Below are 13,992 nucleotides of genomic sequence, written 5' to 3'. Positions count from 1 at the left end.
CTTGAAACCTAATTGTAATATTTCTTCATCATTCAGAGAAGGACCTGTCAGAAAAAGTAAGGGCCGTCAGTATCCCAGATCTTGGATTGGTCGTAAGCAGAACTCTCTATCACTCCAGATATTTAATCTTGAAAAAGTATTTCCAGACATTTAGAGTAGCATTTATTAGGAGCATTTTAATTCATAGAATAAACTTTTAACTTACAGCAACATTTCTGATTTGATGACGAGAGTGACATGCTAACTGCTGCTGCTGCTGCTGCTACGTCGCTTCAGTCGTGTCCGACTCTGTGCGACCCCATAGACGGCAGCTGACCAGGCTCTGCCGTCCCTGGGATTCTCCAGGCAAGAACACTGGAGTGGGTTGCCATTTCCTTCTCCAATGTGTGAAAGTGAAGTCCCTCAGTCATGTCCGACTAGTAGCGACCCCATGGACTGCAGCCCACCAGGTTCTTCTGTCCATGCAATTTTCTAGGCAAGAGTACTGGAGTGGCTTGCCATTGCCTTCTCCGGACATGCTAACTACATTGGTTTTAATAGAATGAGCATAGTGGGACTCTGGGAGGAACAAAGAGCTAACAAAGGCCGTTTTTCAGGGAGTGATTTAGTTGGATTTCATTAATGACATAAGGAAGACTTATTTTATTATTTCTGGCCCAGCAGACTTAGAGGGGTCTATTAAGGTCCACAGTCAGTCTGGGTGTCTGTGCTGTAGATAATTTTCATGGTAAGGGTGTATTTGCATTGCACACTGAAAGTTTAGACACAGTTTTTGAAGCCGATTTATAACTGTGGTGATCTCTGCCTCTGAATTTTTGTAGTTGTTCAAGTGACTAGTCCAAAGTCACATAACAAGTTAAAAAGAAAAAAAGCAGCAGCAATTTCACTTAGGGTAGTCTTTTGTTAGGTGCGATAGCTTTATCAGACATATCTCATTTAGGACGTCAGGGTCAAAAATTGTAGTTGTGGTGTACGCTACAGTGATGACATTGTAACACACCCCCCACCACACACACACACAAAAAGATCATGTCTCAGTGAATGCCAGATACCCATCTTTGCGTCTAGAAGTGTTTCCTGTGACCGCCAGTTCTAACGAGCAGCACAGCAGAGACGGTAGATTGTAAGTACTCTTTGTGGATGTAATAAAGAATGCTCTTGTCCTAGCTGTTGAATGTTGGACCGCGGAGATCTCAACCTGGCCAGAGAAGAGAACCCAGGAAGATCATCACGGTCTCCGTGAAAGAAGACGTGCATCTGAAGAAGGCGGAGAATGCCTGGAAGCCCAGTCAGAAGCGAGACAGCCAAGCTGAGGATCCTGAAAATATCAAAACCCAGGTGAGGACCGAAGGACACGCCGATGTTGTTTTGGAATAATAATGGTGGTATTTTGTCTTTTTGCCCTGTTAATATAAGGTTTTTTCTAATTTTTTTTCTTACTATAGGCATAATTCTAAAAGCAATCATAAATGCCAGCAACTTATTTTCTCTTGAAGTTGCATTCTGTGTGATTTTCAAAACACACTATTTCGAGGGCTCACATGTCATAGAATTCTGTTATTCACGCTTAGATCAATATTTTCTTTTCTTAAAAAATGTGTTTTTAGATTCTTATTCGTTGTCCTGTGGTAATCTGGTTAGTTAGTATCTTGCTTTTTGCTTCATTTCTGATAAGTTAGAATTTAGAAATACATCTTATTTACAGTCCTTGGTAATAAACTTGAATTCTTTGCATCATTTTGTGCATATGCTCCCTCAGAACTCCTTAGGGCAAATTGAATGAATTTGTTTAATCCGCACAAATTTCTTTCTGTGTGTCACTTTATATAAAGTGTCTATTCATCTTTTGCTGTACACACAATGCCAGTTCCTGTCCCTGTTACCTCTACTATATCCTTTGGATGTTTTTGATTCTAATTAAGATAACTAATTTGACACTAATTAAGATACTAATAGTATGTGCCTTATGGAACACTGTGAAGTTTAAATGAAGCAATATAAAGCACTTGCACTTGACGTGGTTCTTGGAGCCCAGTTACATATTTAGTATGATAATGTCCCAGGGAAAGAGATGTGCCTTACAAATCCTGACTTTGATTGGGCACCAGCACAGAATCTCATACATAGTAGATACTCAATAAATACTTGTTAAACAATGAACTTATCAGCAAAGCTATTCACACCGTCAGGACCAAGACGAACTGACACATCACAAGCTGTTTTCAGACCCAAATCGGCTGCTTGCCCCTGTTCATCTTTCTTGCAGTTGCCCCAGTCATTTGTCCCAAGAACATCCTGCTCCAGATTCACTAGAATCAAGTACCTAATCTTTCCTGAAGACTTCTCAACCTTTAAAAAAAATCTGCATTCCTCCTTCCATTCCCTCTGAGAAGTACTTAATGAATAGGGACCTAAAAGTTTTAAATTTCCTGCTAGATATTTATCATTGAAGATGAAGATGTCTCCTTTTAGTGGTTAAGGCACTTGTGTTAGTGCCTTACTGCATTGGATTCTTACAACACCTGTGACGGCAGGAATACATGTTTTCTATTTTTTTCATGTGAAGAAACTGAAGCTTTGAGAGGTACTCGCAGCTATTGTGGTTACTGAGTAGTCCATTTGTTGTGAACTTGTACCTCTCTCTATTCTGTAACAGAGTTCTCCCTGTGTTTAAAAAAATTTTTATTGAAGTATAGTAGATTTAGAAACTAAATCTAATTTCTAGTTCTAAATCAACTAAAGTTGAGTTAGTTTCTAGTATACAGCAAAGTGATTCAGAGATATATATGTGTGTGTATGTGTATATATAGATATATATATTTTTTCATATTATTTTCCGTTGTGTTTTGTTACAGGATATTGACTATAGTTCCCTGTGCCATACAGTAGAACCTTGTTGCTTGTTTTATATATAGTATTGTGTATTTGCTATTCCAAAACTATTTATCTGTTCCCCACCCCCTCTCCCCTTTTGTATCTAGATCTGTGAGTCTGTTTCTGTTTGTAAATAAGTCCGTAAAACAGTGGAAACAGTGTCAGACTTTATTTTTTTGGGCTCCAAAATCACTGCGGATGCTGATTGCAGCCAGGATATTAAAAGATGCTTACTCCTTGGAAGGAAAGTTATGACCAACCTAGACAACATATTAAAAAGCAGAGACATTACTTTGCCAACAGTGGTCCATCTAGTCAAGACTACGGTTTTTCCCATGGTCATGTATGGATGTGAGAGTTGGACTGTGAAGAAAGCTGATCACCGAAGAATTGATGCTTTTGAACTGTGGTGCTGGGGAAGACTCTTGAGAGTCCCTTGGACTGCAAGGAGATCCAACCAGTCCATTCTAAAAGAGATCAATCTGGGTGTTCATTGGAAGGACTGATGCTAAAGCTGAAACTGCAATACTTTGGCCACCTCATGCGACGAGTTGACTCACTTGGAAAAGACTCTAATGCTGGGAAAGGTTGGGGGCGGGAGGAGACGGGGACGACAGAGAATGGGATGGCTGGATGGCATCACCGACTCGATGGACGTGAGTTTGAGTGAACTCCGGGAGTTGGTGATGGACAGGGAGGCCTGGCGTGCTGTGATTCATGGGGTCGCAGAGAGTCGGACACAACTGAGCGACTGAACTGAACTGAACTGATATCATATTTTAGATTCCATACATAAATGATATCATAGGTATTTGCATTTTTCTGTGTTACTTAGTATGATAATCTCTAGATCCGTCTGTATTGCTGCAGATGGCATTATTTCATCCTTTTTATGACTGAGGCGCATCTCATTTCATGTGTGTGTGTGTGTGTGTGCACACATGGTATATGTGTGTGTCACATCTTCGTCCATTCGTCTGTCTGTGGCCTTTCAGGTGGTTTCCATGTCTTGGCATTTGTAAATAATGCTGCTGTGAACATTGAGATGCATGTCTCTTTTCAAACTATAGTTTTGTCTGGATATATGCCCAGAAGTGGAATTGCTGTGTCATAGGACAACTCCGTTGTCAGTTTTTAAGGACCCTTATACTGTCTTGCATAGTAGTTGCACCAGTTTGCATCCCCACCAGAAGTATAGGAGAGCTCCCTTTTCTCCACACCCTTTCCAGCACTTGGTTTTCGGAGACTTTTTAATGATGGCTACTCTGACTAAGTTCTCCCCATTATTTGTTGTTATTTCAGAAGCAGAATAATTATATTGACTTTGAGGCATCATTAATTAGTTCCGTTTTCTTCAATGAATAGATAAAGGAAATCCAGTGCAGGATTGATAGACCTCTTATTCAGGGCCAGTACAACCCTTTTCTCGACACTTTTCTTCTTCGTACAGAGCATCTTTGCTTCGTTCCCTCTTCTTTTTGTGTGCTCATTCTTCCTCTGCACAGGTATATCCCATGTTGACCAGTTGTTCCTCCTATTACTTTTTCTGTCCTCTTCTCAAAACAATAGTTTTATTGTTGCCACCACTTCCAGAAAACTCTTTCACTCTGGTGTTTGTTCCTACCCTCTGTATTTATAGCAACATTATGAATGATCACCAGTGGATACCGTCAGAATTAATCTTTTCCTTGAAACCATTATTAATGGCATGTCTAGACTCCTTCTCCATAATTTTCTTTCCCACTAGGGCACACCAGTTCTCTGATCTTTCCTTACTGTTTTCCAATTCTGCAGTAGGAAAGCCTCAATAACATATCCTTCCTAAAATATTTCCCTTCCTAAAATGTCTTCTGTCCCCCTGCCACCCTTTTTTCACGTGGCCAGCTTTTTTTGCCCTTTATAATCTGGCCCCATGTCATTTTCTTCCAAAGGTGTTTCTTCCCTAACCCGTTGCAACCCTCACTTCTCTGGCTTCTAATCAACCTCGTGCTTTGCTCTGTCATTTCTCTTGTAACTTTCCTGTCTTTGAAGCTGAATTTTGATGGTTTTGATTACTGTGCCTTATGCTTTATTTGTACCTAAATGAAATTACAGAACATCAAGTAGGTACTCAGTTATAATGAATAAATGCCTTTTGGTCAGTGTTTTGTTTTTTGATACTGGAGATTTCCTTTTTCAATTCAAGGTATAAATTGACATATTACTTTTTAGGTATACAACATAATCATTCAGTATTTGTATGTATATTGCAAAATGATCACCACAGTTAGCCTACTTAATGTCCATCATCATGTGGAATTTTATTCTTGTGGTAAAAACTTTTCAGATGTGTAGAGCAGTAGTATTTTCCCTGTGTTTTCATTTTTATTGGCGTTTTGCTGATTTGCTTTGTGTTGGTTTCAGGTGTTCAGCAAACGTGACTCAGTTACACACCCACATGTGTTCCGTGTTGGTCATTGCAGAGTAGTGCGTCGAGCTCCCTGTGCCATACAGGAGGTCCCTGTTTGTGGTTGCTCAGCTGCTCAACTCTCTGTGACCTCGTGGAGTGCAGCATGCCAGGCTTCCTTCCCTGTCCTTCGCCCTCTCCCATAGCTTGATCAAACTCAAATCCACTGAGTCAGTGATGCCATCTGACATCTCGTCCTCTGTCGTCCCCTTCTTCTCCTGACTTTAGTCTTTCCCAGCGTCAGAGTCTTTTCCAGTGAGTCAGTTCTTCGCATCAGGTGGCCAAAGCATTAGAGCTTCAGCTTCAGCATCAGTTGTTCCAATGAATATTCGGGATTGATTTCCTTTAGGATTGACTGGTTTGATCTCTTTGCTGTCCAGGGGACTCTCAAGAGTCTTCTCCAGCACCACAGTTCAAAAGCATCAATTTGGTGTTCAACCTTTATCATCCACCTCTCACATGCATACAAGACTACTGGAAAAACATATGCGATAGTGTGTATATGTTAATCCCAATCTCTCAATTTATTCCTATCCCCCTTTTCCCTCTGGTGACCATATGTTTGTTTTCTACATTTATGACTTTGTTTCTGTTTTCTGAATAAGTTCATTTGGACTGTTTTTTTTTTTTTTTTGGATTCCACATATAAGCAGTATCATAATATATTTGCAACAGCCTTATTAACTGTAGTCAGTTCCCGTACATTACTTCAATAAATGACCTTTTTATTTTCCTGTTTTTCTACGCTTAGTATTTTCTGATCTATTTGAAGATCTGAAGGCTGGGTTTTATTTTTGTTTTTATTTTGTTTTTGTGGAAAGCACAAATTAGAGTTTTAGACCTAAATGGTGCTGTCTCAGTTGATTCGGCAATTTGGAAAAGTGCAATGACTCCCTCATCCCTAATAAACTTGAAATTTTTTCTTCTCTATAAAAGTGAAGCAGACTTATTGCTTTAAAAGTTGACAATATGATTTTTAAAAATTTAAATAGATTTATTTACTGTCTTCTGTTTAGAGAAAACTGTTGATATACTGGTACACTTTCTAAAAATCCTTGTGTTCAGATTAAATTATATAGGTATCAAAACATTTTATAGGTTTTTCAGTTATTATATCATGGTTTCATGGATTTTTACAACCTCGTATTTTTACTGAGGCGTAATTTACATTTAGTTAGGTTTCCCTCTTTGTTTACAGTTCTGTTATTTTTGCCAAACACGTGGTCGTGTTGCTGCCACCACAATCAAGGTGTGGAACGTTGCCGTCAGCCCCCTGAAAATCATCTTGCTCTGCTCTGTATTCATCGTCTGCTGCCCATGCTCACTTCTGTCAGGCAGTCGTGTGTTTGTCCCTCTGTCTGTGTACTCACACGTTTGTGCACTCAGGCACATCTGATTCTGTGACCCCATGAGCTATAGCCCGCCAGGCTCCTTTGTCCATGGAATTTTCCAGGCAAGCATCCTGGAGTAGGTTGCCGTTTCCTACTTCAAGGGATCCAACCAGGATCTCTTGCACCTCCTACTCTAGCAGGCGGATTCTTCACCAGGGAAGTCCCATGATGTTGCCTTTTCCAGAATGTCATATAAATATGGAATCATTCTGAGTAAAGCTTCTTTTACACAGTGAATATATTTGATACTCATCCATAATATTGCATGTATTATTAGGTTATTTTTCATTACTGGATCCATTCACAAGATAAACACTTCCCAGGTTTTAGTAATTATGAATAAAATTACTGTTAACATTCACATAGAGGACTTGTGTGAGCAAATGCGCTTTTGTTTCTTTGGGGTAAATTCCTAGCTATTGGATCAACATAGGTTTAACTTTATTAGAGTATACCAAACTGTTTTCCAGGATGATTACTGGCAAGGCATGAGAGTTTCAATAGTTCAGTCTTCACCAGCACATATTATTTTCTGTTCTGTAAATTTTAACCATCCTAATGGATGTGTAATCATATCTCAGTGTAGTTTCAATTTGCATTTCCCAAAAGACCAGTGTGTTGAATAAGGACATTTTTTCATGTGCTTATTTGCCATTTGTGTATCTTTTAGCACAGTTTTCCTTATATCTTTTGGCCTGTTTCGTTGGTTGGTATGCTGTCCTATTGAATTTTGAGAAGGTTGTTTTTTTTTTAATTATTATTCTGCATATAAATCCTTTGTCAAATGTGTATTTTTTTTTTAAGTTTTCCCCCAATCTGTGGTTTGTTTTTTCATTTTCTTAGTAGTATCTTTTGCCAAGTATAAGTTTTTAACTTTGATGATGCTCAATTTATCGATTTTTTTCATTCCCACATTGTGCTTTTGCTGTCTCATTTTAAAAATCTGTACATATAAGAATACAACATTTTTATCCTGCTCTGTTCTAGAAGTTTCTAATTTTGGATTTTACATTTTGGTTTGTGATCCTGTTTTAGTTAATTTTTGTGTTATATGTAAGGTATGAATCAAGATTTTTCTTCTTTTTTTTTTTGGCTTATGGATATCCAGTTGTTCCAGCATCATCACCCTTTGTCCACTGTATTTTCTTTGCACCTTTGTTGAAAATCAGTTCTTCGTGTATGTGTGAATCTGTTTCTTCACTTCTCATCTGTTGTCCTGATTTATGTGTCTGTTCTCTGGCCAGCACCACTATCTGTGCATAGCAGCTTCATATAGAAAGTGTTGAAATTAGGTTATATGTCTTCCAATTTTTGTTATTTTTTGAAATTGTTAAGCTGTTCTAGTTTTTGTTTTTCCATTTCAACTGAAGAATCAGCTTCTTGATTTCTACTCTTCCCTCCTCCAAAAAACACCTTATTTTTTATTTTGGTTGTGTTAAATCTGTAGATCTCTTTGGGTAAAACTGGCAACTTAACAATAATGAGTTTTATAATACAGGAACATTATATAGATCTCTCTTTATTTTGGTGTTTCTCGATTTCTTTCATCAGCCACTTACACATTTCATCACACAACTCCTACGGATATTTTGATAGATTCTTATCTAAGTACTTCATGGTTTTGGTACTGTTATAGATTATACTTTTTAAAAATGTAATTTCTGGCTGTTTATTGCTAATACATAAAAATAAGATTGATTTTTGTGTGTTGACTTGTGTTCTACCAGCCTGCTGGACACACTTAGTGTCCTATTGTTATAGGTTTCTTACGATTCTTCTGTGAAGACAGTCATTTGTGAAAAGGGAATTTTATTTCTTCCTTTAGATCTGTATGGGTTGTAGTTCTTTTCCTTTTCATTATTCCGCTGAATAGGACCTCCAGTAACATTTTGAATAGGAATGGTAAGAATAGATGTTTTTGTCTTATTCTCACTATTAGGGGGAAGACACTTATTCTTTCACCACTGAGTAACGTTATCAATGGCCTTTTTCTCGTTGAGAAAGTTCACTTCTATTTCTAATTTGATGAAGGTTTCTATAACATTATTATAGTAACTTCTGCCTAGTGTTTCATATGATAATTTATATTATACCATTTGTAGATGAAATTCTATTCTAGGACATTTAAGTTATTTGCTCTAAAGGGTTACTGATTGAAGTTATGATGGCTAAAATCCTTTCTAACCTATCCTTAAATGTGAATAAGTTTATGAAAGTAAAATTGCTGGTTTAAGAGTTTTAGTACACATTGTCAAATTGCCCTTGGAAATGTGCCAAATTATAGTCCCACCAGTGGAGTGTGACTATACCTAGTTCCTTGAATTCTCATCAGTAGTGAAAAAAAATAGGTGGTATAAATTTTTAATATGCTATAAAATTTAATTATTTCTGTGACTCATTCACAATCTTTGTTAATAATTTAGGAAATTGCACTTATAAATTACAAATAAAATGTTAGTCCTTATAGAAAGCATCATATTGTCACAGATAATATAATGCTTTTTTTCCTTTTTGTGGTTCTTCTAGGAACTTTTTAGAAAAGTTCGAAGTATCTTAAATAAATTGACACCACAGATGTTCAACCAACTGATGAAGCAAGTGTCAGGACTTACTGTTGACACAGAGGAGCGGCTGAAAGGAGTCATTGACCTGGTCTTTGAGAAGGCTATTGACGAACCCAGTTTCTCTGTGGCTTACGCAAACATGTGTCGATGTCTAGTAACGGTAAGAAGAGAGGAAGGAGTAAAACCAGAAATCTGCAAGAGGTATATTCTCCCCTCACTACATATTCTTCCCAGAAGTGTTAATGGGGCAGAGTAAAGGGGAGAATATATTTTTAGTACATATAATATTCTCATTGTATAAAAATAGCCTTGCTTTTTTATAATGTATTTTCACCTCTGTAGGGGATATGGAGGTAAGACTGAAATAGGCATGATGTGGTCCCATGCAGTGTGGGGAAGATTAAAGAAGGTTAAAATTTGCAATGTCAAATTTTTGTCATGGGCAACCAGTTCTTCCTGGGGTATCATCTTATAGAAATAAAGCAAATGCTGACATTTACATTTAGATTCAAAATTGGAAGGCATGTTGATTCTAAGTCTAGCCTTTTAAAAGTGCTAGCATAGTTGTGGTCATAAAGGTTTTGAAACTGATGACACTCTTAGATACTATTAGACTTCTTTCTCTTTACATTGTCCACAGCCTGTCAAATCTAGGGCAAGAAGGAATGGGCGACCAAAGCGCTTCTGGTTAGTGTTCATTACCCTCTATTCTGCAGTCATAACACTCCACGCACCATCCGTGTTTTCTCTGCCTGTTACCCAGGTACCTGCATCAGAAATGTGTGTCCTTTAACATTGGAGCTTCTTCTTAATTATCACACCTTATTGTCATTGTGCCTATGAAAATTCAAAATTCCATCATTTTTACCAGTGTTTTTAAGTACCAGTGTTAAAAGTGGGTAAGTCTGTTGGGACTTAGGAAAAATCACATCTTCTGTCTTCAAGGGACTAAAAATCCGTATTGGAGAAAAATAGCATTAGCAAGAAAAAAAAAAAAAAAACACACACATAAGGTATTGGATGATTCAGCCTGAAGTATCAAGTTGAAAGAAAAATCACCATTCTTGAGAAATGACAAACTTTTATGAAGCAGATAGAATTTGAGTTCAACCTGAATGGAGAGGGGTGGCGAGTACAAATATAGGGAAGGAGGAATGCAGGCTCAAGTCTCAGGCAACAAGCGTGGCATAAAGGCTCCAACCACTGACTCTGGAATCTCATAGTGCTATGGGACCATGACAGTTTTAACTTTAAATGCCAACTCTGCCATTTGCTGACTTTGTAACCTCAGGATAGTTACTTAACTTCTTTAAGCATCTTTTTCTTTAATCCATAGAATAAGATTATATAATTTAAGGTTATTATATTGATAAAATTAATTGGAATGAGATTGTGTTTGTAAAATCTTATCTCAGTGTTAGCCTGTCATAGCCCTAAATAACTCAGAACTAAATGGGTGGTGGTGAAGATTGTGGAGATCTTACAATATTAGGTATAGAATGAGGATGATTGTAATACTTAGCACTGCTAGTGATGCTGGGAATGATTGAAGGAGAAACAAGAAGAGGGCGGCCGAGACTGAGATGGTTAGTAGCATCCCCAGCTCAGTGGACGTGGATTTGAGCAAACTCCAGGGGACAGTGGAGAACACCGGAGCCTGGCTTGTCTGCAGTCCATGGGGTCACAAAGAGTCGGATGCAACTTAGTGACTGAACAGCAACAGGTGGTATGGGTAGACGCTTTACATATGTCATTTCAGCACTTACTGTAAGCCTTAAAGGTCAGGATGGTTAGCCCCACTTCATTAAGTAAGGAGTCGAGGCTTAAAAAAGGATCGATAACTTGCTCATAGTCACATAACTAGTAAGTGGCAGTGCTGGGACTCAAACCAGGATTATTTAACCCAGTCACCTGCGGTATTGCCTTCTAACGTACCATAGTCACCTGAAAAAAAACTGATTCCTCAGCTCATGCCTTTCGTTTCACTGTGACAGCCAGGACATCCTGCAGTAAGAAATTAGAACTAGGACTAGATCCCAGATCTTCTGGCTCATAACTTTATGCTTTTTACCAGTTTCTTATTGAATCAGTGAAGGGTTGTGAATTTTTGTTGTTATTTTGTTTTTTTCACACCAAAAAGCATTTTGCATCAGGGTATAGCTGATTAACAATATTGTGATAGTTTCAGGTGAACAGTGGAGGGACTCAGCCAAACAGTTTTTTTAATAGAAGAATACTATTGATGAAAATGACCCTTAAAGGCCTGGCCCTAATGCAAGTTAGTTTGGAATGGGAAGAATTCACAGATAAGCCAACTACTTATGGGTCTTTTGTTGTGACATACCCTTTTATAATAAGAGTTTTTAAACTTTATTGGATTTTTTAAAATTATAAAATAACAAACTATTGGAATAATTCAAACAGAATAGGGATATACACAGAAAAAATTAATGCTCTTCCCTTGAAGCCCTAGTCAGTTAAGTTTCCTTTCCTTCCAAGGCAATCAGTGCAAGTGATATGGTTGTATTGTTCCATAATTTTCTTTATATTTATAAAATCATGAAAATATACACATATGTGTAAAGAAGATGTTCTGAATTTTTTGTTTTAATTGAATTATGTCATTGTTTTGCCTTTTGCTTTCCACCCCCACTTGGTATGTTTTAGGCATCCCCATAGGTCATTGCAGATAGATTTTACTCACACCTTTTAATAGCTTCATATATCCCTTTACACATACACACATACACATATAACTTTCTTTCATTCATTTTCCTCTCTTCTGCCCTTGCCCCACCCAAAGTTGTTTCTGGTTTTTTGTTTTGGAGGGGTTTTTGCAACCAGAGGCAGTACTGCAATAAACAACTAAGTATATTCTTAGATCCTGGAGCTTTTTACTTCTTTAGCATAGGTTCCCCCAAAGTTATATACCAAGGGATATATATTTTTAAACTTTTCTATTGAAGTATAAGAGAAATACAAAGAATTTGGAAAAAGGAAAATTGCTCATTTGTAGTTTTTGTTAAATTCAGTTCAGTTCAGTTCATTCGCTCAGTCGTATCCAACTCTTTGTGACCCCATGAACTGCAGCATGCCAGGCCTCCCTGTCCATCACCAATTCCTGGAGCCTACTCAAACTCATGTCCATTGAGTCGGTGATGCCATCCAACCATCTCATCCTCTGTCGTCCTCTTTTCCTCCTGCACTCAATCTTGCCCAGCATTAGGGTCTTTTTGAATGAGTCAGCTCTTCACATCAGGTGGCCAAAATATTGGAGTTTCAGCTTCAACATCGGTCCTTCCAGTGAACACCCAGGACTGATCTCCTGCAAGGATGGACTGGTTGGATCTCTTTGCAGTCCAAGGGACTCGCAAGAGTCTTCTCCAACACCACAGTTCAAAAGCATTAATTCTTCAGTGCTCAGCTTTCTTCACAGTCCAACTCTTACATCCATACATGACCACTGGAAAAACCATAGCCTTGACTAGATGGACCTTTGTTGGCAAAGTAATGTCTCTGCTTTTTAATATACTGTCTAGGTTGGTCATAACTTAGTTATGACTGATTTGTGTTGTACTCAGAAACCAACACAAGATTGTAAAGCAGTTTTCCTCCAATTAAAAAAGTATTGAAAAAACTAACGATAAGAAAATAGCTTAATTTTTAAATAGACAAGAGGCTTAAATATTTCACCAGAGATGTTATCCAGATGACCAGTAAATATGAAAAAAATTAATTAGATAAAACCATGCAGTAATACCAGATTGCTAAATTTACTAGATGTTTGCAAATAGGTGAAGCAACTAGCACTGTCAGACAGGGCTAGTGGGAATATAAATTGTAACAGTCACTTTGGAAAAGAGTTTCCGTTCCGTTCCGTCGCTCAGTCGTGTCCGACTCTTTGCGACCCCATGGACTGAGCCTACCAAGCTTCTCTGTCCATGGGATTCTCCAGGCAAGAATACTGGAGTGGGTTACCGTTTCCTTCTCCAGGGGATCTTCCCGACCCAGGGATCGAACCCGGGTCTCCCGCATTGGAGGCAGACGCTTTAACCTCTGAGCCACCAGGGAAGCCCGGAAAAGAGTTTAGCATCATCTAAAAAACCTGGCGTTATTATTATTTTTTGCTATAACCAGCATTTCCATTCTTAAGAATATATGCAGCAAATAAACATACATTTCTGATGGGCCAGGAAGCATATGAAAATGTTTGTCATTACTCATAATCAATAGAAACTTGAAACCGCCCATAAACAATAAAATGGATGAATTGAGAGCAGTGTGAAGAAGAGGCGAGAGCGACCCCTGGACCGAGTTAAACCCCGCGCGCCACTGCATCCCCATGTTCAGCGCCTGCCTCCCGCCGCCGCAGCCACCACGCCCAAGAGAAAGGCTGAAGGGGATGCTAAAGGAGATAAAGCCAAGGTGAAGGACGAACCACAGAGACGATCTGCAAGGTTATCTGCTAAACCTGCTCCTCCAAAGCCACAGCCCAAGCCTAAAAAGGCCCCTGCAAAGAAGGGAGAGAAGGTACCCAAAGGGAAAAAGGGGAAAGCTGATGCTGGCAAGGATGGGAATAACCCTGCAGAAAATGGAGATGCCAAAACAGACCAGACTCAGAAAGCTGAAGGTGCTGGAGATGCCAAGTGAAGTGTGTGCATTTTTGATAACTGTGTACTTCTGGTGACACTTTTTTTTTTTTTTTAAGCTATGTTGT

The 13,992-nt window shown here is 38.5% G+C and overlaps 1 protein-coding gene and 1 pseudogene across 7 annotated transcripts in view; both read left to right on the top strand.

Moving 5' to 3' along the window:
• EIF4G3 (eukaryotic translation initiation factor 4 gamma 3) overlaps positions 1-13,992 on the top strand; it is a 370,046-nt gene that overhangs the window by 298,266 nt on the left and 57,788 nt on the right. For all 7 annotated transcript variants that reach the window (XM_088843307.1, XM_088843294.1, XM_088843302.1 and 4 more), the window contains 2 exons: positions 1,168-1,338; positions 9,238-9,435. In XM_088843307.1, the coding sequence (XP_088699433.1) occupies positions 1,168-1,338; positions 9,238-9,435 (369 nt within the window). The remainder of the gene's footprint in view (positions 1-1,167; positions 1,339-9,237; positions 9,436-13,992) is intronic.
• On the top strand, positions 9,623-13,967 carry LOC148778448 (non-histone chromosomal protein HMG-17 pseudogene; annotated as a pseudogene).

This window comes from Moschus berezovskii, chromosome 2, assembly GCF_049115385.1.
Source record: "Moschus berezovskii isolate FMDL1 chromosome 2, NW_MosBer_1.0, whole genome shotgun sequence".
Lineage (NCBI taxonomy): Eukaryota > Metazoa > Chordata > Mammalia > Artiodactyla > Moschidae > Moschus > Moschus berezovskii.
Note: the sequence above shows the minus strand (reverse complement) of the source record. Positions and strands in the feature narration are given on the sequence as shown.